The following is a 25,567-nucleotide window of genomic DNA, read 5'->3' on the forward strand; positions in this document are numbered from 1 at the left end:
TCCCCAACCTGCTCCGCCTCCAAGCACTTGTTGCCTCCTTTATCCTTAAGCGGCCCCATCTTCACTCTCCTCATCCATCTGTCATTTATATATGCATTTAACAGCTTTGGGGTTTCTTTAACCTACTCACCAAGGCTTACTCATATCCCCTTATTACTCTCCTTGGTCCTTTCTACAGATGCTGCTTTCCTGCAGTGTTTTGTTCTGCGTTAGCATGTACAGTCTCTTTTTTTTTCCATTCTATGAGGATTGATTGCTTTGAATAGAACTAGTGTTTAGAAGAATAAGGGGTAGAATATTTTCATGCAGAGTGGTTTTGGATCTCGAATGCACAATCTAAGTCAGTAGTGAAGCCAGAGACTCTCACATATTTAAAACTTGTCTAGATGAGGCATAAATGGCCACATTTATGTGAAACATTTCTTCCCGCAGGCTGAGATTGATGAACAGTGTCCTGAGTAACTGAGTAAATCATCCCAAAATATTTAGAGATGTGTTTTTTTAATTCAAGTTGACTTTTTGTATATACATTATATGATTATTATGTGCTGTGAATTCTGTTAATATGTGTCTGCACAATGGTCCAGAGAAATGCTGTTGTGACTGGTTCTATATGGGTTAGCAGAACATCAAGGGCCAAAGGGCCTGTACTGTGCTGTTGTGTTCTATGTTCCATGTGAACAGTCAGGTGAAAATCAACTTTTTGTTCTCCTCTCTCATCTTATACCTGTGTTTACAAGTCCCCTTCCCTGGGATAATAACGGATGGACTACCCTATCTGGGCTCCTCATAATTTTGTTATTCTCCGTAAGTTTTCCTTCAGCCTCCCACACACCATTGGGAATAAACGCAGCCTATCAAAACACAGCCAACCAATTCCACGTGATAAGATCAATGGAAATAATTAAAATATATTTTGAATTTATATAATTCTTGTGAATCAAAACTGGTAAACTTAATTCTACTTTGGATATAGAGACCTATTATTTGTGGCGGTAGGCAAACAAAGTGATAGTAACTCAACAATGGGTTGTGATAAAGCAGCCGTCCCACAATGGTTCTGTCACATCAATGGCTCATACTGCAATTTGGTTAGAATAGTTCGTTGGAGGAGATTTGCTTTACAAATTTGCAATGAAATTCTTGATGTGCTCATTGACTACTTTTAAATAAAATCTCAAATGTCATACCCAGCTCTTCATTTTTGGCAAAAATGTTGAAGATAAAAATGTTTGATTCTAAAGTTAGCTTGAATAAATGTTGGATGTCTGCCTTTAAAGGTGAGATTATTGGATCATCTGTGTATGATATGCACTTAAATTCTTCATTTGATCTTGAACATTTTGTTCATTTCCATGTAATTATAAATAAGAATAAATATCAAATTTAGTCATGTTTTCCAGCTCCATATCTAGTTTTGATAAAAAGGAATAGCATTAAACTGATAACTGCTTATATACTTGAAATTATTATAACAAAAATAGAGATAATAAATGTGTTATCAATAAATTTAGGATTTACAAACCATTAGCCAATGTCATGCAAGATTTAATTTGATTCCTGTGGTCCTCAAGTCGCGGTATTGTGGTGAAGAAGGTGTTTTGCATGCTAACTCGTTGGTTAAGACATTGAGTAGAAAAGCAGGGAGATTGTAATGCAACTGAATAGGGGTTTAGTGCGGCCATGCGTCGAATATTATGTGCAGTTTTGATCACACAGCTGCAGGAAAGAGATCATTAAGTTAGAAAGATTCACAAGAATGTTACCAGGTCCAGAGAGCTGGAATTAATAAGGATAAGGCTGGATAGGCTAAGACTTTTCACCCTGGACCATTTGAGGCTGAGGATGGATCTGATAGAGGTTTGTAAAATAATGATGGACATAGATCATGGTCTTTATCCACGGTAGTTGAATTCAAAATGATAGGACAGATTTTTAAGGTGAGACCTGAGGGGCTCTCTCTTCACACAAGAGGCCAGTGGGTATACAGAACAAAGCAGCTCGAGAAAATGGTAGAAGCAAAGAAAAAATGTACATTAAAAAGATATTTGGGCAGGAAAGTTTTAAAGGGATATGAGCCAAATGCAGGCAAATAGGATGAACTCAGTCAGCATGGACAAGATGGGTCAAATGACCTGTTTCGGAACATATTCCTTTCCTTTTTCGACAGGTGCCACTTTGCTCTTAAACCAAAAAAAATTTTTAAATCATAAAACAAGATTGTTACTGGATGCAATTGCAGGAAAAATATGTTTGATCAATATACAAGTTCTTCCATTCAGATATGAACTGAATAAGATTGAAATATTGAATGTGTTCCTTTGGAGTATGCCATGTTGATAAGTAATAGAAAATTAATCCATTAAATTACTAATAATCATTATTAGTAAGGACTTTATGGGCCTAAAGTGATAGCTACCCCATGATGTATCTAGTACACCCAAGTACAGAAACATATTGAAAGAGTTCACATCTTTATCAGGGCTTCACTTTATCTGATTTCTTACTGTTGCATTTTCACTACTATTGTTTACCACTCTGAATCTCACTGTTAGAACACTCTGGTTTACATTCCACAAGTCAAAAATATAAGGCCAAATTAAACATAATTAGGAATGAGGAAAGGAACTGGCCAGTTTCGACTCCTTAATGCTCTGCATGTTGTGTTTCCTTGGTGTTTTCACAACTTATTTAAATGAAACACTTCTGTTTGCATGAAATACGCTGGTCCCATCTGAGGATACATACTCTGGGTTTCCATTTCACCCACACTTGCCACAGCACATAAAAGCGGTCAGGCTCAAAATCACGCCAGGAAGCACAGACACAGCATTGCAGGCGTCCCAATACAAAGAACTCAGTCTGACAATCTACCTTCACCAGCCAATGAGAACAAAGACCAAAATCAACTTGCCATAAGGAAGGTGACGTCTGAAGGATCATCCAAAACAGAAGGAGGTAAGCAGATCAATGTTGTTAAAATGTTTCCTACTTCTGTACACAAATTTATAACCTTCAATTCCTACTAAATTCATGATGTCAAGCATTTTATTACAATTTTCTCTATATCAGTAATGAAATTACAGTAGTTGCTTTTGTAAATAGCTTGTTAATGTACCTCAAATCAGTTACAATTTCTCACTAATTGTAATTCCAGGCCCCTTAATTCTGGCAGACAGAACATATTTTTTGATTTTTTTTCCCATCATTTCATTAATTGATTTTTAAAATGCTATTAAAAAGCAGCAAACCAGAACAGCTGCTATCTGCAATTTGTATGCTGGATAGGTATTATGTACCGGTACATGAGAAATAAGTACAAGAAATTAGAACATGAAGCTGACACTCAAATAGTTCCCCAAGACCAGATATTCATAAGGTTGTGGCCGATCTGATTGAGGCTGCATGTTTGCGCAGTGGTTAAGCGCAACGCTATCCAGCGACCCGGATTTGAATCTGGCGGTGTCCACAGGGAGTTTGTACGTTCTCCCCATGTCTGCCTGGGTTTCCCCTCACCTTTCAAAATGCATGTGGGTTGTCGGTCTATTTGGATATTTGTCCTTGCTGGGCCGAAAGAGCTTGTTACCATGCTGCATGTATAAATTTTTTACATTCTAAAAAATCCATTTGTTCCCCTAACTCTTTCATTCCTTGATTCCCTTCGTGGGAAAATAGGACAAGGGGGGGATATTTATTCAGGGGAGTCAGGGGAGGTGGGTAAAGCACCAGATGTGTACTTTTCCATTGGGATTCACCAAGGAGAAGAACATAGAATATGGTAAGAGCAGTGTGGAGAATACTAAGATGTTGGAGCTTTTTGAAACAAAGAAATGGTGCTAGGTCTTTTGAGCAGCTTTAAGGGGGATAAGTCCTGAGGGCATAATGGCATCCTGTATACCCCTGATTATTGAAAAAGGCAAGAGAGGAGAATGTTTCAGGGAGGTAAATATTTTTACATAGAATGGTATATGTCAGGAATTCTTTTCTGGGCGTGCTGTTGGAGGTTGGTATAATCGACATTTAAAAGACTCTTAGACACATGGATGTAAGAAAATAGAGAGTTAGAACCTTCTTCGCTGTCCAGTGGGCAAGAGAAGTTTGTTCAGTGTAAGTACAGTTTAATATTTTTGTCTTTTAAGTTGTTTATTCTAAATGTAGTTGCATTAGTTAGGCATCGTAGCAGTAAGTCTCAATCAACTGGAAAATATACTTAACCAGAATCTACCAATCCATATTTCTTTTTGTTTAAAATCCCCATGGCTGCCAGATACCAGGGGTTTTACTGAACATATTCATTATCAGTAATCCAAATAGCATCTGTCTCTGTGTTATAGTGATGTGAAGTGTTCTCTTTCCTGAATTAAAGTGAGCTTTAGATGAAGTTGATTTTTTTGTAAAATCATGTGCATGTGTTTATAGCATTGAAAGCGTGTGAATTTAAAAATGATTTCAATAAAGGTTTGTTTCATTAAAACATAACTTGAGAATGACAAAAATTTATTTTAAGTTTGCCATATTTATAGCCAAACTATAATATTGAAAAGTAGAGACAAAATGGCACCTCCTCCAATCTCATGGTCTGCATTCTATGCTCTCAGTGTGGCCTCATGTATATCACCAAGGCCAACTGCAGATTTCAGGACCTTTTCATAGACAATCTGTGCTCTGAATGGAATGGTCATTTCCATCCTGGCCTTTCCATCTTTGAACTTTCACACTCCCAGACTGATGCCCAATGTAAACTGGAGGAAGAACATTTCATATTCCACCTGAGGTTTCTGCAAGCCAGTAGTGTATGAAATTTCCAATTTCAGGTAATGAGTCCTCTCTCTTCTTCCTAGATATATCTGTTCTTCCCCCATTCTCCCCTTTTTGTCCCACCCACTCCCAGTCAGCCTGGCTCTCATCTATTCCCATTTCGATTCCTCTTTGAACATAAAATATAAGAACATAACAGCACAGTTGAGGCTCTTAGGAACTCAGTGTTATGCCAGCCTATATATATTCCTCTCAAAAAAAAATACTGAAGCCCCCCCACCATCCCGTAACCCTCTATTTTTCTTTCATCCATGTGTCTGTCTAAGAACCTCTTAAATGCCCTCAATCTTACAGCCTCCACCACCATCCCGAGCAAGACATCCCAGGTACCCCTGATGTCTCCTCTAAACTTGCCTCCCTTCACTCTGTACAGATTTGGTTCTATCTTCTTCTACCCACTTTTACCCCATCCCCTATTCACACCCCCACCCCTCCACTTTGGTTCCATTTGATCTCTCATTAAACCACCATTGTCCCTTTATCTTATCAGATTCGAGCACTGCAGCCTCTGTCTAATCACCCACTTCACCCTGCTTGACTCATCTTCTTTGTTTCCCTTTGTTTCTCTTGTAACTGCCATCTACCAAGCAACTTCTTCCATCCATCATTCTTCACCACACCCTTGTTCACCACTCTCCACTGGCCTTTGTCCCACTCTGTCCTCATTAAGCTCGCTCTCTTCACCTCTGCACTCTGTCTTGTTAAGAAGTTGACAATTCATTTTCTTCCACCGATGGTACTCAACCAGCTGAAGTCCTCCAGCAGCGTGTGTTTTGAGTTAATATGAAGAACTTCTTTCGTTTCACACAATAGGCAATTCTGTTGGAAGTTTAGATTTTTTTGCGTGTGATGGAGCTTCATCAGATTCAAAGTGTGTTCCTGTTGTTAGAGGAGGATTAACAAGAATCTGCTCCAGTGAACTGCACTCATATTTTGTTTATGAAAAGATTAATTTGAATATTTATCAGTCATAGAACGAGAAATTTTATGCCTGGCCAAAAGCAGTGAGGCTACTTGTTTCAAAATTTCTGTACGCTGAACAAAGTTCTGCTCTCTACATAGCAAAGTCAACCAATCAGAGACCCACCGAGTCCTCCATCTCCACAGCCTCATCTCTTAGCAGTCCTGGAAGTGGCGACAATATAGATAGCGAAGGCAGCACCACAGCAGGGGAATGCAACATGTTCACTGACATTGAAATGTAAGTAACTTTAAACTCTGCATTTTGTTTGAAAGAGTTTGACCTTTATTCTTTCTTGAAAAAAGACTGCAGATACTGCAATAAAAATACAAAATGCTAAAAACAAATCTTAGTTGGCCAGGCAACAGCTGTGGGGGTGGAGGGGGAAGATAATTAAAACCACAGTTCTGAGAGACTGGGGCTTTTTTAAAATGCTGAGAAAAGATCGGAGACCTGAAATGTTAACAGTTTCTCTTTCCACAGATTTACTGCATGTTTTCAGTTTTTATTTTCATTCCTTCATAGTGGCTTGTTCAATTATATAATGAGTTAAACAGTAACTTAAATAATGGCTTGGACTTTATAAATCTAGTGAAATAATCATCAGATCCTTTCTGGAGCTACATACTAAAATTAGTTGCTATGCACTGTTTGCTTAACAAATTGTCATGTTGCTGGAAAACAAATAATGTGAACGAGTAAACGAGATTGCTTCAGTGCAAGTGATATTTACTCCTCTCATTTTGGAGATAGAAACTTTGCATGACGAGTTGAGTCGACTGGGCTTGCAAACTCGAGAGCAGTGCTTTTCAAATTCTCCTCGAAACTCCATTTCCACCTTAAGCAATCCTTATGCCATAAGTGCTGTGATTAGTGAGATTGTTTAAGGTGGGATGTGAGTGGGAAGGGAAGGTTGAGAACCACTGCTCGAGACCCAATTATTAGTGAAAATTTGTCATTGGCCCATTTCCTTTGGAAACCGTGCACATAACGAGTCAATGAGAGACAGTGGTTTTCATACTTCTTCCTTCCACACACATCGGGTGGAATGTGACTTTCGCTGGACAGTTAGAAAACCACTGCTCTAGATTTTTTTTTAAATCAGAAGGAATTTCATCAAAACTTTCAAAGTTCATTCATGAGTTGACCAATTGTCTTGGACTGGGGCCAGTCTTAGAACTAAAGATGTTGGGGAATCTTTGCAATTCCTGACTGTGGATGACCAGAAAGACTCAGTCATAAAGTTGAATCAAATCCAGGAAAGATCTTTCATCTTCAGGGAACCAGGGCATGGCAAGATCAAATGGTTGAATGACCAGAGAGCCATAGAACATTTTCAGCACAGAAACCAGGCCCTTCAGGCCATCAGTCTGTGCTGAACTATTATTCTGCCTCGTCCGACTGAATTGCACCCAGTCCGTTGCCCTCTCTCCCCTTCCCTTTGATGTACCTGACCAAATTCTTCATCAATGTTCAAATTGAGCTTGCATTCACCACTTTAGCTGGTAGCTTATTCCACTCTCTCACTGCCCTCTGTGTGAAGAAGTTCCCTTTAAACTTCTCCCCTTTCACTCTTAACCCATGTCCTCTGGTTAGGCAGTTCTTTTACCTTGAGTTGTCCCTATCATGGCTGCTGTGGGATATCTATTGCCAATAACAATCGAGCCGGTGAAAACCATTACCCAATATTCTTTGTTTTCTGTAAGTTTCTCATGGATCCCATGACCCCTGACTTGCTTGATTAACAGATTCACAGAAACACGCAGGCAACTTGGTAAATTCACCATCCTTGTGGATACTTCTGATTACCTGATCAAAATATAGAAGAATAGAGCTTCAGCCCATGATGTCTGTACTCAAATTAAAAACATGAGGAGTAGAGCAGTTGGAGGCAATGAAGCCCCTTGAACCTGTTCCATTATTCAATAAAGTCCTCACTGATCTGGCTGTGAATTTAACTCCACCAATTTGTCTTTTCCCACACTCCATTGACCTTCTTGATTATATTTTGCATTGGCAAACTAACCCTTTGCAATTTGTGCCAAAGCACTCCTAAGTCCCTCTGCATGTTTCAATCTTTCACTATTTAAATAATAATCTGATCTATTTTTGCTTCCAAAAGGGATGACCTCACATTTACCAAAATCATACTCCATCTGCCAGACCCTTTCCCACTCACTTAACCAATCTCTGCAAACCTTCCGCATCTTCTACATAATTTGCTTTTTTACCCAATTTGGTGTCATCTGCAAACTTTTAGATATACTCTTTCCAAATCTTTATTGTTTACCTTGAACAGTTGCGGGCCCAGCACTTATTCCTATGGCATTCTGCTCACAACTGATTGCCAACCACAGAAACATTTATTTATCCCAACTCTCTGATTTTTTATTTAACCTCAAAAAAACTGAATAAAATTTGTAAGGTTTGACCTGCCACTCACAAATCCACAATCCTAATCTAACTATGATTTTTCAATAATGCATAAATCCTATCCTGAGGTATCTTTTCCAAACGTTTCCCTATCAATGGGAAATTACTGGCCAATAATTCCCCTCATCAGTCATCAGTCCTCTGGGACCTCGCCTGTCACCAGTGAGGATGCAATGATCTTTGTCAATGCCCATTGATTCTATGGGTCTTCTTCTTTGGCTTGGCTTCGCGGACGAAGATTTATGGAGGGGGTAAAAAGTCCACGTCAGCTGCAGGCTCGTTTGTGGCTGACAAGTCCGATGCGGGACAGGCAGACACGATTGCAGCGGTTGCAAGGGAAAATTGGTTGGTTGGGGTTGGGTGTTGGGTTTTTCCTCCTTTGCCTTTTGTCAGAACGTACCCACCTCACTGATTCTATGGGTACGTTAAGAATAAAAGGGTAGGAAAGGAAAGAATTGGACAGAAGAAATAGGAGCAAGAATAGGCCATCTGGCCCATCGAGCCTGCTCCACTATTCAATAAGTTCATGGCTGATCTGATCATAGATTCATTAAAGATCAACATGGCCATGTTTGTGTCAAAGGAGATGGTGAGATTTTGAATGAATATTTCTTATCAGTCTTCACTGTGCAGAAGATCATTGAAGTGTCAGTTGATGAAGTCGACAAAGACGATGCGGTCAAACAATATTCATGGCTTTTATTAGCAGAAACTCATGGTACAATAATGAAAGACAATGGATGCAGCCCCAAGGGGCCTGGATGAGACTGCTCGTTGTATGATGTAGAGTTTTTGTCTCCTCACAACTAAAAAATACAGTTGCCTGAGTGAAGTGCACATGTCTTAACAGGTAAGCCAGATGAACATGAATTGGGCATGGATTGGCTTGGGAGTCTGGGCTAAAATATCCATAGCAGAAACATGGCTGAGAGAAATGCAGGCCTTGTACATTAATGTTCCAAGGAAGATTTGCAACAGATGTGATAGAGGAGCATGTAAAAAGGTGGGGGTGAGGGTGGGGGTGGGAGGTGAGAGTTTTGCCTTTTGATGATGGAAGATCTACTTTGAGGATATAATTTTGGAGTTGTCTACTGAAGCTACAGTCGATAGAAACAAGAGGGGAACGATGACTTTGATGGGGCTGTGTTACAGGATCCAAGACCATTAATGTTAGGGAGAGATATGCCAACCAGAATAAGAGGGCAGTGAATAGGGAGGAAGATACACAAGTAGATACACTATGTTGCAAGATTGTGAGGAAGAACGGGCGGTCAATAGGGAAAAAGTGCAAGTGTAAGATTAAGGATTTAACTTGAGGTACTCTGGAAAACAAATTGAAAAGTATGACGAACACAGCACCGATGGTCTTGTATTTAAATGCCCGCAGGACAAGAAATAAGGTGGATGATCAAGTGGGTGCAGCTGGAAGTGGGCAGGCTGAGTCATGGCTGGAAGATGGCCACAGCTGGGAACTAAATATCCGTGGATACACAGTGCATCGGAAGGATAGGACGGTAGGTAGTGTGGGTGGGGTAATTCTGCTGGTTAAAAGTGGAATTCACCCTTTGGAGAGAGGAGACATTAGATCAGAAGATGTAGAATCCCTGTGGGAAGAATTAAGAAATAGTAAGGATGGGAGTTGCATACAAGCCTACAAACAGTAACCAGGATGTGACATGCAAACTACAGGGGGAGATAGAAAAGAAATGCAAAAGAGCAATGGTAATAATAGTCATGGGCGATGTCAATAAGCAGGTTGATTGGGAAAGCCAGGTTGGTACTGGATACCAAAAGAAGAAATTCATCAAATGCTTGTGCCTGAGCCAACCAGAGAAATGGCAATTCTGGATTTGTTATTGTATAAGAAGCAGTGTTGATAAGGGAGTTCGGCGTAAGGGAACCTTAGGAGGCATGAATCATAATTTGAAAGAATTTCCCCTCTAGTTGGAGAGGGAGAAGCTCACCTCAGACCTGCCAGTGAAATAAAGGGAACTGTATGATAGGGGAACTAGCATTTTTCTTCTGGAATTTACACATACGGCATGGAACAGGCCCTCACTGCCCTCGAGCCTGTGCCGCCCAATTGCACCCAATTAACCTACAACCCCCGTACATTTTGGAAGGAAACCCACACAGACATGCAAAGAACATGCATACTCCCTACAGACAGCATCAGATTCGAACCCCAGTCCCTGGGAGACAGGTATATTTTTCCCTGAAGATGGTATTGCAGGTGGACAGGTTTGTCAAGAAAGCTCTAGGCATCTTGGCCTTCATAAATCAAAGTATTGAGTGTAGAAGTTGGGATGTGATGTTGAAGTTATATAAGACCAAATTTGGAATTTTGTGTGCCGTTCTGGTCGCCGAACTACCGGAAGGATATCATTAAGATTGAAAGAGTGTGGACAAGATAGACTAGGATGTTGCCAGGTCCTCAGGAGTTACAGGGAAAGATTAAGCAGGTTAGGTCTTTATTCCTTGGAATGAAGAAGAAGAAGGGGAGATTTGATAGAGGTTTGCAAAATTGAGGAGTATAGACAGAGTGGATGCAAGTAGGCTCTTTCCCCTGAGATTGGGGGAGATAAATATGAGAGGACATGGATTTAGAGTGAAAGGGGAGAGGCTTAGGGGTGCATTAGGAGGAACGTCTTCACTCAGAGAGTAGTGGGAGTGTGGAATGAGCTGCCATCTGATGTAGTGAATGGAGACTTGATCTTGAGTTTTAAGAATAAATCGGATAGATACATGGATGGGAGCGGTCTGGAGGGTCATGAAATGGGAGCATGTTATTGGGACTAGTTGGACAATAGTCAGCTCAGACTAGAAGGGCTGAATGTTCTATGGAAATGGGATCAAGCAAGAAGTAGGGAAACAGAAAATAAAGGTAGAGCAGTTATGATAAGTGACCCTGTTATGTATTTAAACTAGTGATGGAGGGTTTTAACCCACATATTTGTTGAAGGGTTGGAGGAAACCAGAGCACCCGGAGGAAACCCACACAAACACAGGGAGAACATACAAACTCTTTGCAGACAAGTGCTGAATTCAAACCCAGTTTGCTGCCACTGTAAAAGCATTATGGTTTACGCTGTGCCAACCATGCCACCCTCTATAATCATGCCGCCTTGCAGTGTGGTGAATCTCCAGAATTCTGGATGGTCATGGAGGAAGATCCCAGAAATTATTAAAAACTGAGATATTTTTGCAAGCAGGCCTTTATGGCTGTGGGGAAATCTGTTGCACATGAATTGAGACCTGGGATAGATCAACCAATAAAATGAGGGGAAGGCATGAGGGACTGATTAGAACTATAGCGGTTAGTGCAACGCATTTACAGCGCCAGCGATCAGGACCAGACCTGGGTTCAAGTCCCGCACTGTCTGAAAGGAGTTTGTATGTTCTCTCAGTGTCTGCATGGGTTTCTCTGGGGGCTCGTTTTCTCCCACCCTTCAAAATGTAATGGGGAGGAGGTTAACGTGGTGTAAATTGGGTGGCACAGTCTCGTGGGCCGAAATAGCCTGTTACCACGCTCTACGTCTAAATTCAGCCTTTCTAGTCCATGTTAAACTATTTTTCTGCCTTGTCTAGTCAGTCTATATCCCTCCATATCCCTCTCATCCATGTACCTACCCAAATTTTCCTTAAATGTTAACATTGAATCCGGATTCACCACTTCAGCTACCTCTAATCTCAATGTAAAAAAGTTCCCCCTAAACTTTTCCCTTTCACCTTTTATCCATGTCCTCTGGTTTGTATCTTACTTACCCTCAGTGGAAAAAGCCGACCTACATTTACGGTCTATATCCCTCATAATTTTAAATACCTCTAGCAAATCTCTGCACATTCTTCTACGCTCCAGGGGAAAAAAGTTCAAACCTGTTTAACCTTTCCCTGTAACTCAGTTCTTGAAGTCCAGGCAACATCCTAGTAAATCTTCTCTGCACTCTTTCAATCTTGTTGATGTCTTTCCTGTAGTTAGGGGACCAAAACTGCACACAATCCTCTAAATTTGTCTTCACCAATATCTGATGAAACTTTACCCTAACATCCCAACTACCATGCTCAGTATTTTGATTTTTGAAGACCAATATGCCAAAAGCTCTCTTTACAACCCTGTCCACCTGTGATGCCACTTTCAGGGGACAATGCATCTCTATTCCCTGATTGGCTAATTCCTGCTCTTATTTTCTGATGTTGAGTATTGCATGCATTTTCTGTGGTTCTTCAGGTTTGTCTCCAACTTCACAAGTCATGGAGATATTTCTGAGAAATCAACACCATCAGGAAACAGGTCCCACATTTACAGTGAAAGACTCAGCTCCATCCACTCTTTTCCTTGATCTCTCTACATTCACAGATTTGCCACAATGTTGACTCAGAATGGGTTGAATGCTTTTTTTCCCCCCCAATTAAATACTTTATATGCTTCATCTGCCCCACCTCAATCTCTAGTCAGTGATTCATCCTAATCTGGTAATTAAGGATGAAACACACCATTCACAGCCTCTGTGTCATTGATATGACCTTCTAGCACATAACCACCAAGATAGCTTCCGATGAAAAGCCATTGATCTCAAACGTTATCGCTGCTTTCCCTCTCCATAAATATTGCTTTATCCTCTGAGGTTTTTTAGCATTTTCCATTTTTACATCAGGTTCCCAACATAAAAGATTTGTCCTTTTACGTTGGATATTTTCCATTGAAACATCAATGGCAGATTTCTGCAGCTCATGTAATGAGGGGCCACCAAGGTTTGTCATACAAAATGGTGACAGATTTCAGAAAACATTGTGTAAACACATCCTACATACCAGGCTGATATGCATTTCACATTCAAGTTTGAGAAACAGTCATTCTGTGATTAAAGTGCAAGATTACAGGTTTTAACTTCTAGAAATATTTTGATAGACCTGAAGATTAGCTCATGATCTGTCTTTAAACAGTATTGCATATATCTCTACTCTTTTGTTGTCCATATCTGTCTCATTAGCTATAGCTGGTGTTGATCTTACAAGAATAAATTTTATAATGCAGATCAATTTAAAACAAATCCATTAAATTAGATACAAATTTGCAATTCTATTCAACTGTGAGTTAAATGCACAAAATAAATTGCAGTTGATCTGAAATGCTGTGCTTATTTCATGATTCACATGACTAACATTTCAAGACTGAATCATGTCCATCCCTATGTAAAAAACCCTGATTCTAATATAATTTGTAGTTCGAAATGTATGAAGCGATAAATGCCGTGTCCACAGAGCATATTTTTACAGATTAGAGGATAACACTGTCACATTTGATGCTGCGACGTGCAGGAATGTGGCATTGGTAAATCTACCTTTCAGATGAGAAAAGCAACTGCATATTTTGTGCTCTTTTGTTACTTTTACATACACTATGACCATGGAATTCCTTGCTTTTGATATGTAAAATGTAAGGTGCCAAAGAGGAGCCCTGTGAATGTAACCCTCAGCAATAAGTACGCCTCTTTGAGCACTGTTGAGGGGGACATCAAGGTTGGGGGGAGCAGCAGTGGCTGTGCCTCTGGCATGAGGTCGGCCCCTGTAGCTCAGAAAGGGAGGGAAAGGAAGAGGAGGGCAATTGTGTTATGAGACTCCATAGTTAAGAGGACGGATAGGGGATTCTGCGGACGCAGCAAGGAGAACCGGATGGTGGTTTGCCTCCCTGGTGCCAGGGTCCGGGATGTTGCTGCTCGTGTCCCGGATATCCTAAAGTGGGAGGGACAGGAGCCAGAGGTCGTGGTACATGTAGGTACCAATGACATAGGGAGAAATAGAGAAGAGGTCCTAAAAAGTGAGTACAGGCAGTTAGGTAGGGAGTTAAAAAGAAGGACCGCAAAGGGGGCAATCTCTGGATTACTCCCTGTGCCACGTGACAGTGTGAATAGAAATAGAATGAGGTGGAGGATTAACACGTGGCTGAAGGGGTGGAGTAAGGGGCAGGGTTTTAAGTTTCTGGATAACTGGGACCTTTTTTGGGGGAGATGTGACCTGTACAGTAAGGACGGGTTACACTTAAATCCCAGGGGAACCAGAATCCTGGCAGAGGTATTTGCTAGGGCTACTCAGGATCCTTTAAACTAGAATGGTTGGGGGGAGGGAACAAAATAGTACAGAGCAGTAAGGAGAAGGTTAGAATGCAAACAAAGAAAGTTTGTAGTAAGTATTTGAATATGGATGGGCAGGTGATAGAGAAGGGAAATGCTCTGGAAGAAGATGAAGGGCAATTGGCAGGAAAAGTAAATAATGTTGTTCTTAAAGATGAGGGAAAACAGGGATTAAAAATTGGGAAATCTCTGAAATTCATATATTTTAATGCCAGGAGTATTGTAAAAAAGGTGGATGAGCTGAAGGTGTGGATTCATACTTGGAAGTATGATGTGGTAGCGATTAGTGAGACATGGTTGCAGGAGGGATGTGATTGGCAGCTGAATAACCCTGGGTTTCGTTGTTTTAGGTGTGATAGAGTGGGAGGGGCAAGAGGAGGTGGGGTTGCATTGCTTGTCAGGGAAAATATTACAGCGGTGCCTAGGAAGGATAGATTAGAGGGCACATCCACGGAGGCTATTTGGGTGGAACTGAGGAGTAGGAAAGGAGAGGTTACACTTGTAGGGGTGTATTATAGACCACCCGGAGGGGACCGAGACCTAGAGGAGCAAATCTGTAGGGAGATAGTAGATATTTGTGATAAGCACAGGGTTGTAATTATGGGAGATTTTAATTTTCCACATATAGATTGGGAAACACATTCTGTGAAAGGACTGGATGGGTTAGAGTTTGTGAAATGTGTGCAAGATAGTTTTTTACAACAATATGTAGAGGTGCCGACCAGAGAAGGAGCAGTGTTAGATCTACTGTTGGCAAATGGGATGGGTCAAGTGACGGAGGTTAGTGTTGGCGAGCACTTCGGGTCCAGTGATCATAATGCCATCAGCTTCAATGTCATTATGGAAAGAGAGAAGTCAGGGCCAAGGGTTGAGGTTTTTGATTGGGGAAAAGCTAGATTTGAGGAGATGCGAAAGGACTTGCAGGGTGTGCATTGGGACAATTTGTTTTATGGGCAGGATGTAGTAGAGAGATGGAAGTCTTTTAAAGATCAGATTTTGAGAGTGCAAAAGCTTTATGTTCCTGTTAGGTTAAAAGAGGGGCAAAAGGTTTGAGAGAGCCGTGGTTTTCAAGGAATATTGGAAACTTGGTTCGAAGTAAAAGGGAGGCGTACATTAGATATAAGAAGCATGGAGTTAAGGAGATGTTTGAAAGATACATTGAATGTAAGAGGAATCTTAAGAGAGGAATTAGGAAAGCTAAAAGAAGGTACGAGGAAACTATGGCAAGCAGGGTGAAAACTAATCCAAAAGAGTTCTACAAATATGTTAATGGTAAGAGGAAAGCTAGAGACAAAATTGGTCCCTTAGAAAATCAGAGCGGAAAACTGTGTGTGGAGCCTAGAGAAATGGGGGAGATATTGAACAGTTTCTTTTCTTCGGTATTCACTAAGGAGAAGGATATTGGGAGATGTGAGATAAAAAAAAGCAAATTGGGTAAATATGGGGAATATAGAGATTACAAAAGGTGAATTTTAAGGCTTTTGAAGAATATAAAGGTGGATAAGTCTCTGGGACCAGACGGGATCTTCCCCAGGACATTGAGAGAAGTGAAGGAGGAAATAGCAGAGGCTCTGGAGGTAATTTTCCAAATGTCATTAGATATGGGGATAGTGCCGGAGGATTGGCGCATTGCGCATGTGGTTCCGTTATTTAAAAAGGGTTCAAGGAGGAAACCTGGCAACTATCGGCCTGTAAGTTTGACGTCTGTGGTAGGTAAATTAATGGAGAAAATTCTTAGAGATAGTACTTATAAACATCTGGATAGACAGGGTCTGATCAGGAGCACTCAACATGGATTTGTGGGAGGAAGGTCATGTTTGACCAATCTGATTGAATTTTTTGAAGAGGTGACTAGGAATGTGGATGAGGGTAGCGCAGTGGATGTTGTCTATATGGACTTCAGTAAGGCCTTCGATAAGGTACCACATGGAAGGTTAGTTAGGAAGGTGCAGTCTTTAGGTATAAATTTTGAGATAGTCAAATGGATTGAACGTTGGCTGAAAGGGAGAGGCCAGAGAGTGGTAGTGGATAATTGTCTGTCAGGTTGGAGGCCGGTGACCAGTGGTGTGCCTCAAGGATCTGTATTGGGCCCATTGTTGTTCGTTATTTACATTAATGATCTAGATGATGGGGTGGTGAATTGGATTAGTAAATATGCAGACGATACTAAGATAGGTGGAAGAATGGATAATGAAGAAGGTTTTCAAGGATTGCAGAGGGATTTGGGCTGCTTAGAAAAGTGGGCTGAAAAATGGCAGATGGAATTTAATGCTGATAAGTGTGAGGTGCTTCATTTTGGTAAGAAGAATCAGAACAGGACATACGTGGTAAATGGGAGAGCATTGATGAATACAGAAGAGCAGAAAGATTTAGGAGTAACGGTACATCGTTCCCTGAAGGTAGAAACTCACGTGAATAGGGTGGTGAAGAAGGCATTTAGTATGCTGGCTTTTATCAATCATTGCATGGAATATAGGAGTTGGGAGGTGATGTTGAGACTGTATAAGACGTTGGTGCGGCCTAATTTGGAGTTCTGTGTGCAGTTCTGGTCGCCTAATTATAGGAAGGATATAAACAGAGTGGAGAGAGTGCAGAGAAGATTTACCAGAATGTTACCTGGGTTTAAGCATCTAGAGTATAGGGAGAGATTGGACGGATTAGGTCTTTATTCTTTGGAGCGTAGAAGGTTGAGAGGGGATTTGATAGAAGTATTTAAGATTATGAAAGGGATAGACAGAGTGGATGTGGATAGACTATTTCCGTTAAGAGGAGGAAAGATTAAAACAAGAGGACATGAGTTAAGAATTAAGGGGCAGAGGTTTAGAGGTAACATGAGGGGGAACTTTTTTACTCAGAGAGTGGTAGCCATGTGGAATGAGCTTCCGGGAGAAATAGTGGCGGCGGAGTCAATTGTATTATTTAAGAAAAGGTTGGGCAGGTATATGGATGAGAAGAAGATGGAGGGTTATGGGCATTGTGCAGGGAGGTGGGACTAGAAAGGGGTGTTTGGTTCGGTGCGGACTAAAGGGCCTAATGGCCTGTTTACGTGCTGTAAATTGTTATGTTAAACATGAAATAAAAATAACTCAATGAAATAAAATTCACAAATACAAAATAATTAAACGATCAATATGATTTGCAAATACATGTTGGGAATAAAATGCATTTTAACTCTGTTACACCAACAGCTATATTAATCAACCTTATGGGTTTCGTTTGGTTGATACGATATCTTGGCCGCTTGCTTTATTGGCTATTGGAAACCAATCTCATGTGAGTGAGCATGTGAGAAGCAACAAGGAAAATGATGTGGGAATAGAATTGATGAGATTACCGTAAATATTCGAGAATAATGCAAAATATTTTGTACCAAAATTTGAGCTCAAAATGGGGGGGGGGGGGGTCGCATGATACACGGGAGTAAAATTTTTAAAAAATTTTCTGCCAGTTTTAACGATAAGTAAGATTATCAGCACCTGCCTACATTGACGGCAGACGGACTGGGGGAGGCGGGGGGGGAGAAATGGCAGTGCGACTCGGGCAGGCAGAGAGACACCAGCATGAATCGTGCCGGAGAGGGGGGAGAGACGCCAGCACAACTCGGGCAGGCAAGGGGAGGGGAGTCGTATTATACATGGGGGTAAAATTGTTCCCCCTTTTTCCCTTCAAAAATGGGCTGGGGGGGTCACATTTTACACTAAATGTATTATTCATTAATATTTACAGTACTCCAAAATATATCTTGATGAAGGATTTAGGCCTGAAACATTGGTTCTGGTGTTTTTCTTTGCTAGATAAAGCACACTGTTTGAGCTGCTGAGCTGTATATCATTGTGTTCATACTTCAGTCACAGATTTTTGTGTTTCACTCGACTCCAAATTGTGGCCTTGACACACAATGAATCGAAACAGCTCCCATGTTATCAAGAAAGTGTGACGTGTTGACCTTTGGATGTCAAGTCTTTTGTCATCTGATTGTACAAGTGCAACCTGACGAAACAGCATTCTCTGGTCCTCCATGTAAAATATGCAGACACAGACAAATAATACAGATGCAGGACAAGTATTTTATCGATAACAATAAATCAATATTGTTTTATACAAATAAGAATCTCAGATGGTTAGTGTCAGCAGTTCCTATTGGTTGTTCAGCATTCTCACTGTCCGTGGAAAGAAGTGTTTTCTCAGCCTGGTGGGTGCTGGCTCGGATAGTCCTGTGTCTCATACCTGATGGGAGCGGCTGAAAGATGCTGTATGCAGGCTGCAGAATGGAAATGTAAGAGAAAAGTTACTGGAAGGCCTTTTCAGTGCATGGATAGATAGAGAGATCTTGAATGCATTGCCAGTTGCTCCCAGAAAGTAACAATGCCAGTAGATCAGATGATAAGGAAGGGTAATGGCTGACTTGCTTCCATCAGCTCGGGCAATGAGTAGAAAAGTTATGCTCGAGCTGATGATGGCCTCCTTCACTGTGACCACACTGCTCAATATTAATATGCAATCCAACCTCTGACCGTACTGCAGTCTTTTGTACTATCAAAGTTTATAACTGTATAAAAATTGTAAATATTTGTACAGTAAGGGGTAATGAGTCATCAAGTCATTGATGAGAAGGAAGATTGAAAACTTGGCACAATGGTGGACCAAAAACAGCTTCGTACTTCATGTGACCAGAAACAATGAGCTGATTATTGACTTCAGCAAGGGAAAACCAGATGGGTGCAATCCACTGATCATTGGGACTCAAAGGTGGAGAGGGTGAGCAAAGTTCTCAGCAGTCATGATCTCAGAGGATCTTTTATGGGACCAACACAGTAATGGCATTGTGAAGAAAGCACGTCAGCACCTCTACTTCTTCAGGAGTTTGCGGAGGTTTGGTATGACATCAATAACCCTGGCAATTTCTACAGATGTGTGGTGGAAAGTGTGCTGACCAGCTGCATCATGGTCTGGAATGGGGACACCAATACTCCTAAGCGTAAATCGGTCTAAAAGATGTGGACAATGCACGAGACATCACAGTCAAAACCCTCCCCACCATCGAGAGCCTCTACAGGGAACACAGCCATTGGAGAGCAGCAGCAATCATCAAGGATCCACACCACTCAGGACACGCTCTACCATCAGGAAAGAGGTCGAGGTGCCACAAGACTTGCACCACCAGGTTCAGGAACAGCTGCTCCCCCTCCACCATCAGACTCCTCCACAACAAACTCAGTCAGGGACTCGTTTAAGGACTCTTAATTTGTGCACTTTATTGATATTATTCCTTTCTGTATTGCACAGTCAATTTGTTTACATTTCTTTATATGTTTACATGTGTATGTTGTGTACAATTTTTTTTTGTACTACCATGAAGTGGTAATTCTGCCTCACCCACAGGAGAAAGAATCTCAGGGTTGTATGTGATGTTATGTATGTCCTCTGACAATAAATCTTAAAAATTGAAATCTGAATGTGAACTTACTTTCTTTGTGTCAAAACGTGTTATTTCTGTTCAAGGTTACCCTTCTGTGATTTCTGCTCAGATTTTTTAAATTTCAGATTTAAATTTATTTTAAATTTAGACATACAGCGCATTAACAGGCCCTTCTGGCACATCAAAACCAGAATTTATTTCACGATCAAGTCATGAGATTTGGTGATTTGCGGCAGCGTCATGTAAACCACCTTTTAACAATAAATTTTTTTAATGTTCACAACAAGTAAGGCAGTGTCTTTGGTTCATTGATTATTCAGGAATCTGTTGACACATGAGCCTGTGCCGTCCATTTACACCCAATTGACCTACAAATCCCGGTACATTTTTGAATGGTGGGAGGAAACCAGAGACCCCGGAGGAAACCCACGCAGACATGGGAAGATCATGCAAACACCTTACAGATAGCATGGGATTCAAACCCAGGTCGCTGGTGATGTAACAACGTTGCACTTTCCACTGCACTAACAGTGCCGCCCTCTCCATTAGCACCACCTAACTTGCTGGGCATGTTCCACTAGCCTGCAGATCGGAGATGTGGGAAGCTGCAGATGCTGAAATCTAGAGGAAAAATAAAATACTAGAAGAACTCAGTGGGTCAAACAGCATCTGTGGAGCAAAAAGAAGTCGATAGGCTACCCTGGCCTTACATTCCACACCTTTTCATGTTCTTTCTTTCTGTTACTCTCTCACTGTCTGAATTCACCCCATTGATCTGCCGACTTCTACCACAACTCAATGGCATCAGCCTCGTCCCATCACCCTATTCCTTTTCTGCTGTCCATCAATCCCGTCTAAAATTTAAAAGTCGCTTTTTATTCTTTCTTCTCTCGTTCTGATGATAAATAATCAACTTGCAATGTTAACCCTCATAGAATTTCTCTGAATGACCTGCGAAATATTTCCAGGATGAAGAATGGAGGGAATTCGGATATGTGCATGGATGAGTGTGTGCAGTAAGGCCATAAAGTTCTAAAATACGTCATATTTAAAAAGTGTAAATATCATGTCTTTAGCAGGCTTGAATGTGGAAAAATCCCAAGGGGTGGATGAAATGAGGCTGCTATAGTCGGCAAGGAAGGAGGTTTTTAAATCTTTGCCATTCACAGGTGGGGTCCAGATATGAGGAAAGGACAACAAATGTGGTACCTTATTCACAAAGGGCACCAGAGATAAGCCAGGGAATTACAAACCTGTGAGTCTGTCAGTCGTAGGGAAATAGAAAGAACAATTCTGGATCAATCTAGGCCTGGAAACACAAGGATTGATCAAGGATACATAATGGTTGTTATGTGGAGACCTTGACTGACCAATTTTATGGAATTTTTTGAAGAAGTCACAAAATTTATTGATGAGGGAAGAGCTGTTGTTGTTGGAAGAGACTTCAGGAAAGCCTTTGACAAGGTCACAAATGGGAGAATGGTTCAAATGGTTAAAGACCCATGGGACACAGGGTTAATTAGTCAACTGCACCTAATACTGGTCAGAGGAAGCAGCGAGTGATGGAGGAGGTTTATTTTGTGATTGGAAAACTGAGATCAGAGAGTCAGTCCAAGGATTCACAGATTTTATCACTTATTTAAATCATTTCAACATGAATGGAGGAAGAATGATTCATGTTTAAAAACTACATGAAAATTGAGGGTGTTTTTAATAGCGAGGGGAAAGGTATTTAAAACATGCTTAGAACAGTGCGGCCGATCTGAAGTAAAATAAAACAATCAATCAATATTAATGTATGTTGGCAACTCATGATTTATAAAATATTAAATGGTGCAATATATATGTTGACAAGACCATATAAGATCCATTCACCTAACATCCATTTGATTCCATAATCATCTAAAAGCCTGGTGCAAATTTGTAGCCAAAGAAACAGTTTGATGTTGGAAATTTTGCTCTAGTTTCGCATTGTTAATCAAAGAAAAATCAAGTCAAGTTTATTATCACCTGATCATACAAGTACATTCCGACAAAACATCATTCTCTGGTCCTCCGTGCAAAATGCGCACACGTAGCGGACACAACACACATCGAGACAAACAATGCTAATGTCGAACAAGTATTCATAGATATAAATAAATAAATATTCCTTTGTGAATAGGAGAGTCTTGGATGGTTCGTGTGAGCAGTTCCTTTGTTCGTTCAGCGTTCTCACTGCCCATGGGAAGAAGCTATTCCTTGGCATGGTGGTGCTGTGTCTGATACTCCTGTACTTCTTGTCCAACAGGAGCAGCTGAAAGATGCTGTGTGTGGGGTGGAAGGGGTCCTCAATGATTTTGCGCACTCTCTTTAGACAACGATCCCAATAGATCACGTCGATGGGGGCAAGGAGACTCCCTGGAGTCCTCACTGCCATTTATATGGTCCTGTGGATTGACATCCAATGCCTTTCTCTGCGGCAACAATACCACAATGTGATGCAGCCAGCCACGGCACTCTCGATGGGGGTTCTGTAGAAGGTTGACATACCACTTTATGTCTTCTCAGGAAGTACATTCTCAGATATCTTCCCACAAGTTGCAATTAAACTTGGTAACAGCAATGTTTGAACATTTAATAATTTCACAGGTAATAAATTGGCTTTAATAAATTAAATTTTCTTCAGATATCCTGACTTTAACCTTCTTCTGATCATATTCTACTTGCATCTTGATAAATTCCAACAATTTGTTTTTGTTTTTCTCCAGGTGTAAAATGAGCCAGGACACGGAAATCATCGTGAAAGATGCAAAGCACAAAATATCTGAACCATTCAAGCAGCAAGGTCTTGGGGCAGCAGAAACCGATGGTAAGATGCAAGACCAATCATGGACCCTGGTGCTCTTGCAAAATCTTATCCAAAGAGATTGAGAAAATATAACTATGTATTTTCAATATATTTCAGAATCAAGAATTTATTGTCATGAACAAGTCACGAAATTTGTGGTTTTGTGGCAGCATCACAGGGCAAACATTCATATAAACCACCTTACAACAATAAATAAAAACAGTGCACGAAAAGTCAAAGTGAGGCAGTGTCTGGGGTTCACTGATCATTCAGGAATCTGATGGTGGAGGGGAAGAAGCTGTCCTTGTGCTGCTGAGTGCTTGTCTCAGGCTCCTATACCTTTTCCCCAATGGTAGCAGAGTGAAGAGGGCATGGCCTGGGTGCTGAGGGTCTTTGAGGATAGAGGCTGCTTTCTTAAAACAACGCCTCATGTAGATGTCATCGATGGAGTGAAGTCTGGTGCCTGTGATGTCCCAGGCTGAGTTAACAACCCTCTGGAGTTTTTTTCCTGTCCTGGGAATTGGCACCCCCCCCCTCCCCCACACCAGACAGTGATGCAACAAGTCAGATTGCTCTCCACAGTACACATTGAAGTTTAGAGAGTATTCGGTGACCTACCAAAATCTCCTCAAACACTTCACAAAGTATAGACGCTGACGAGCTCTCTTTGTGATTGCATCGACATGGAGGCTCCAGAGAGATCCTTGGAGATGTTGACACCCATGAATTTAAAATGATTGACCCTCTCCACTACTGAGCCCTTAATGAGGACTGGGTCGTGTTCCCTTGACTTCCTCCTGAAGTTCGCAATCAGCTCTTTGGTTTTGCTAATGTTGAGCACAAGGTTGTTGGTTGGCGTGACATCACTCAACAAACTGATTGATCTCCCTCCTGTACACTTCCTCATTGCCGTTTGTGATCCTACTGACAACTGGTGTCATCACCAAACTTGCAGAAAGCTTTGGAATTGTGCCTGGCCACAGTCGTATATAATGAGAAGAGGTGGGCTAACCACACTTTCTTGGGATGTGCCTGTGTTGATCGTCATTGAGGAGGAGACACTGTTTCCAATCCGTACTGACTGGTCTTTCAATGAGGAAGTCAAGGATTCAGTTGCAGATTGAGTGGTGGGGTGAGGGGGGGGGGGGGGGGACGCTGCAGAGGCCCAGAGTTTGTCGCTTCTGAGGGAATAATGGTGTTGAAGGCTGAGCTGTAGTTGATGAAGAGCAGCTTATGGATGACTTGCTGTTTTTGAGGTGATTCAGAGCTGAGTGGAGAGCCAGCGATATTGCATCGGCTGTGGAGCAATTGTACAAATTGGAGTGGGTCGAGACCTTGACTTAGGTACATGTTCATTCTGGCCATGTGCTGTCTCATGGCTGTTTATCACATTGCTCAGTCCCTCCAGTGCCAACCTGATCTTAGTCTGGAGCAGAATGTACACAGTGACTAGGATGATGGTGGTGAACTCCCTTGGCAGGTAGAATGGGCAGCACTTGATCACCAAATGTTCCAGATCAGGGGAACAGAACTGGGACACGACCGTCACGATTGTGCACCACAACTCTGCCTGCCCTTGTTTTTCCTGATCCCAGTGTCCGATCAGCACAGTGTAGAGTGTAGCCCACGAGCTGTAGTGCCTTGACTGGTGTCTCCATGTTTAACCATGTTTCTGTAAAATACATCACACGGTATCCCCTGATGTCTCTCTGATGTTGAAGACTGGCTTGGAGTTCATCAAGTTTGTTCTCCAAGGACTCTATGTTGGACAGGAGGATGGTAGCCTCAGGGCCTGGCATCTCAGCTTAATCTGTAGTCCCCCTCTGGGTCCACAGGATAGGGTCTTCTTTACATGGCCCTTGGGTCCACTACTGGTAATTCCTGCGCTGTTTAAATGGTCAGTGTGATGTCCCTTTAAATCTCCAGCGATGTTTAAATGGACTGAACATCATCTGCTGTTTGCAACTCCTGCGAAGTTTAAATGGCCCAATTATTGACTGTTTAAAACTCCTGTGGTCTTGAACTTGCCTGAGCTGTTTAATGGAGACTACCGATTCTTTCAATTCCGAGGTGTGCTAGCGATCCTAGGATATCTTTGTTCATGGGTAAGTGTGACTTTATGGATCTGGGGTAGAATTTTAATAGTTTTGAATAGAAATATTTGATCATTACCATCAAAGCTGCATTCAAAGAGTGGCCACTGGAAGACACCATCTTGTAATTCACTCAATCAAATATTTTCATATGATTCCAACCAATTAAAAATAAGTGGCAGTTCTCTTAGAAACAAACTTCGCTGGATTAAACAAAAGAAAGCCCCATTAAGCACTGCGTATTTATTTCTTAATTGTTCAAAAGATGCAAAAGATCCCTCCTCATAACAGTCAACAACATATTTTATTCCTTTTTCGTCCTATGAATTCAATATTTTGTGACCCAGATTCATAGGCAATACATTTTTACATAATGGTGTTCTCAGAGAAAGATGGGGGCCAAGTTTGGCCCCACTTGAAATTAATGAAATGGAACAAACGATTCGGCTGGGAAATACACTTAAATGTATAATTAAGATGTACTATGCTTTCCAGAATGAAAGTGCGAAATCAGGTTCACAGAGATCGAGAGAGAGAGAGATGGGAGTCAGATCGAGATGTTGCAAAAATGGAAAGATGATGGTCTGATTGGTGTTTGAACAGCATGACGTCAATTATAACTGCAAGAGACAGATTAGTGCAAAACAATTTTCTACACCAATTATACCTCACACCACAGAAGTTAGAGAAATCAAAATCTGAAATATCAGAGATGTGTTTCAGGTGTGGGATAGAAATAGGATCGTTTTTACATTCTATATGGTCGTGAGGGAAGGTGAGATCTTTCTGGCAGGATATTACTAAAATATTAGCTGGGTGGTCTTCATGGCTGTTCTGGAGCTTTATCTTTTGGGCAACTTCATTGAAATAAGTAATGAACTC

At 41.2% G+C, this 25,567-nt stretch overlaps 1 protein-coding gene across 3 annotated transcripts in view; it reads left to right on the plus strand.

Annotated features, from left to right (window-relative positions):
- LOC138742788 (protein piccolo-like) overlaps positions 1 to 25,567 on the plus strand; it is a 99,115-nt gene that overhangs the window by 55,105 nt on the left and 18,443 nt on the right. The window contains exons 4-6 of one of the 3 annotated variants that reach the window (XM_069897727.1): positions 2,782 to 2,958; positions 5,881 to 6,019; positions 22,513 to 22,613. In XM_069897727.1, the coding sequence (XP_069753828.1) occupies positions 2,782 to 2,958; positions 5,881 to 6,019; positions 22,513 to 22,613 (417 nt within the window). The remainder of the gene's footprint in view (positions 1 to 2,781; positions 2,959 to 5,880; positions 6,020 to 22,512; positions 22,614 to 25,567) is intronic. The other 2 variants (XM_069897728.1, XM_069897729.1) reach the window with 2 other exon arrangements.

The sequence above is a fragment of the Narcine bancroftii genome, chromosome 9 (genome assembly GCF_036971445.1).
Source record: "Narcine bancroftii isolate sNarBan1 chromosome 9, sNarBan1.hap1, whole genome shotgun sequence".
NCBI classification, from domain to species: Eukaryota; Metazoa; Chordata; class Chondrichthyes; order Torpediniformes; family Narcinidae; genus Narcine; species Narcine bancroftii.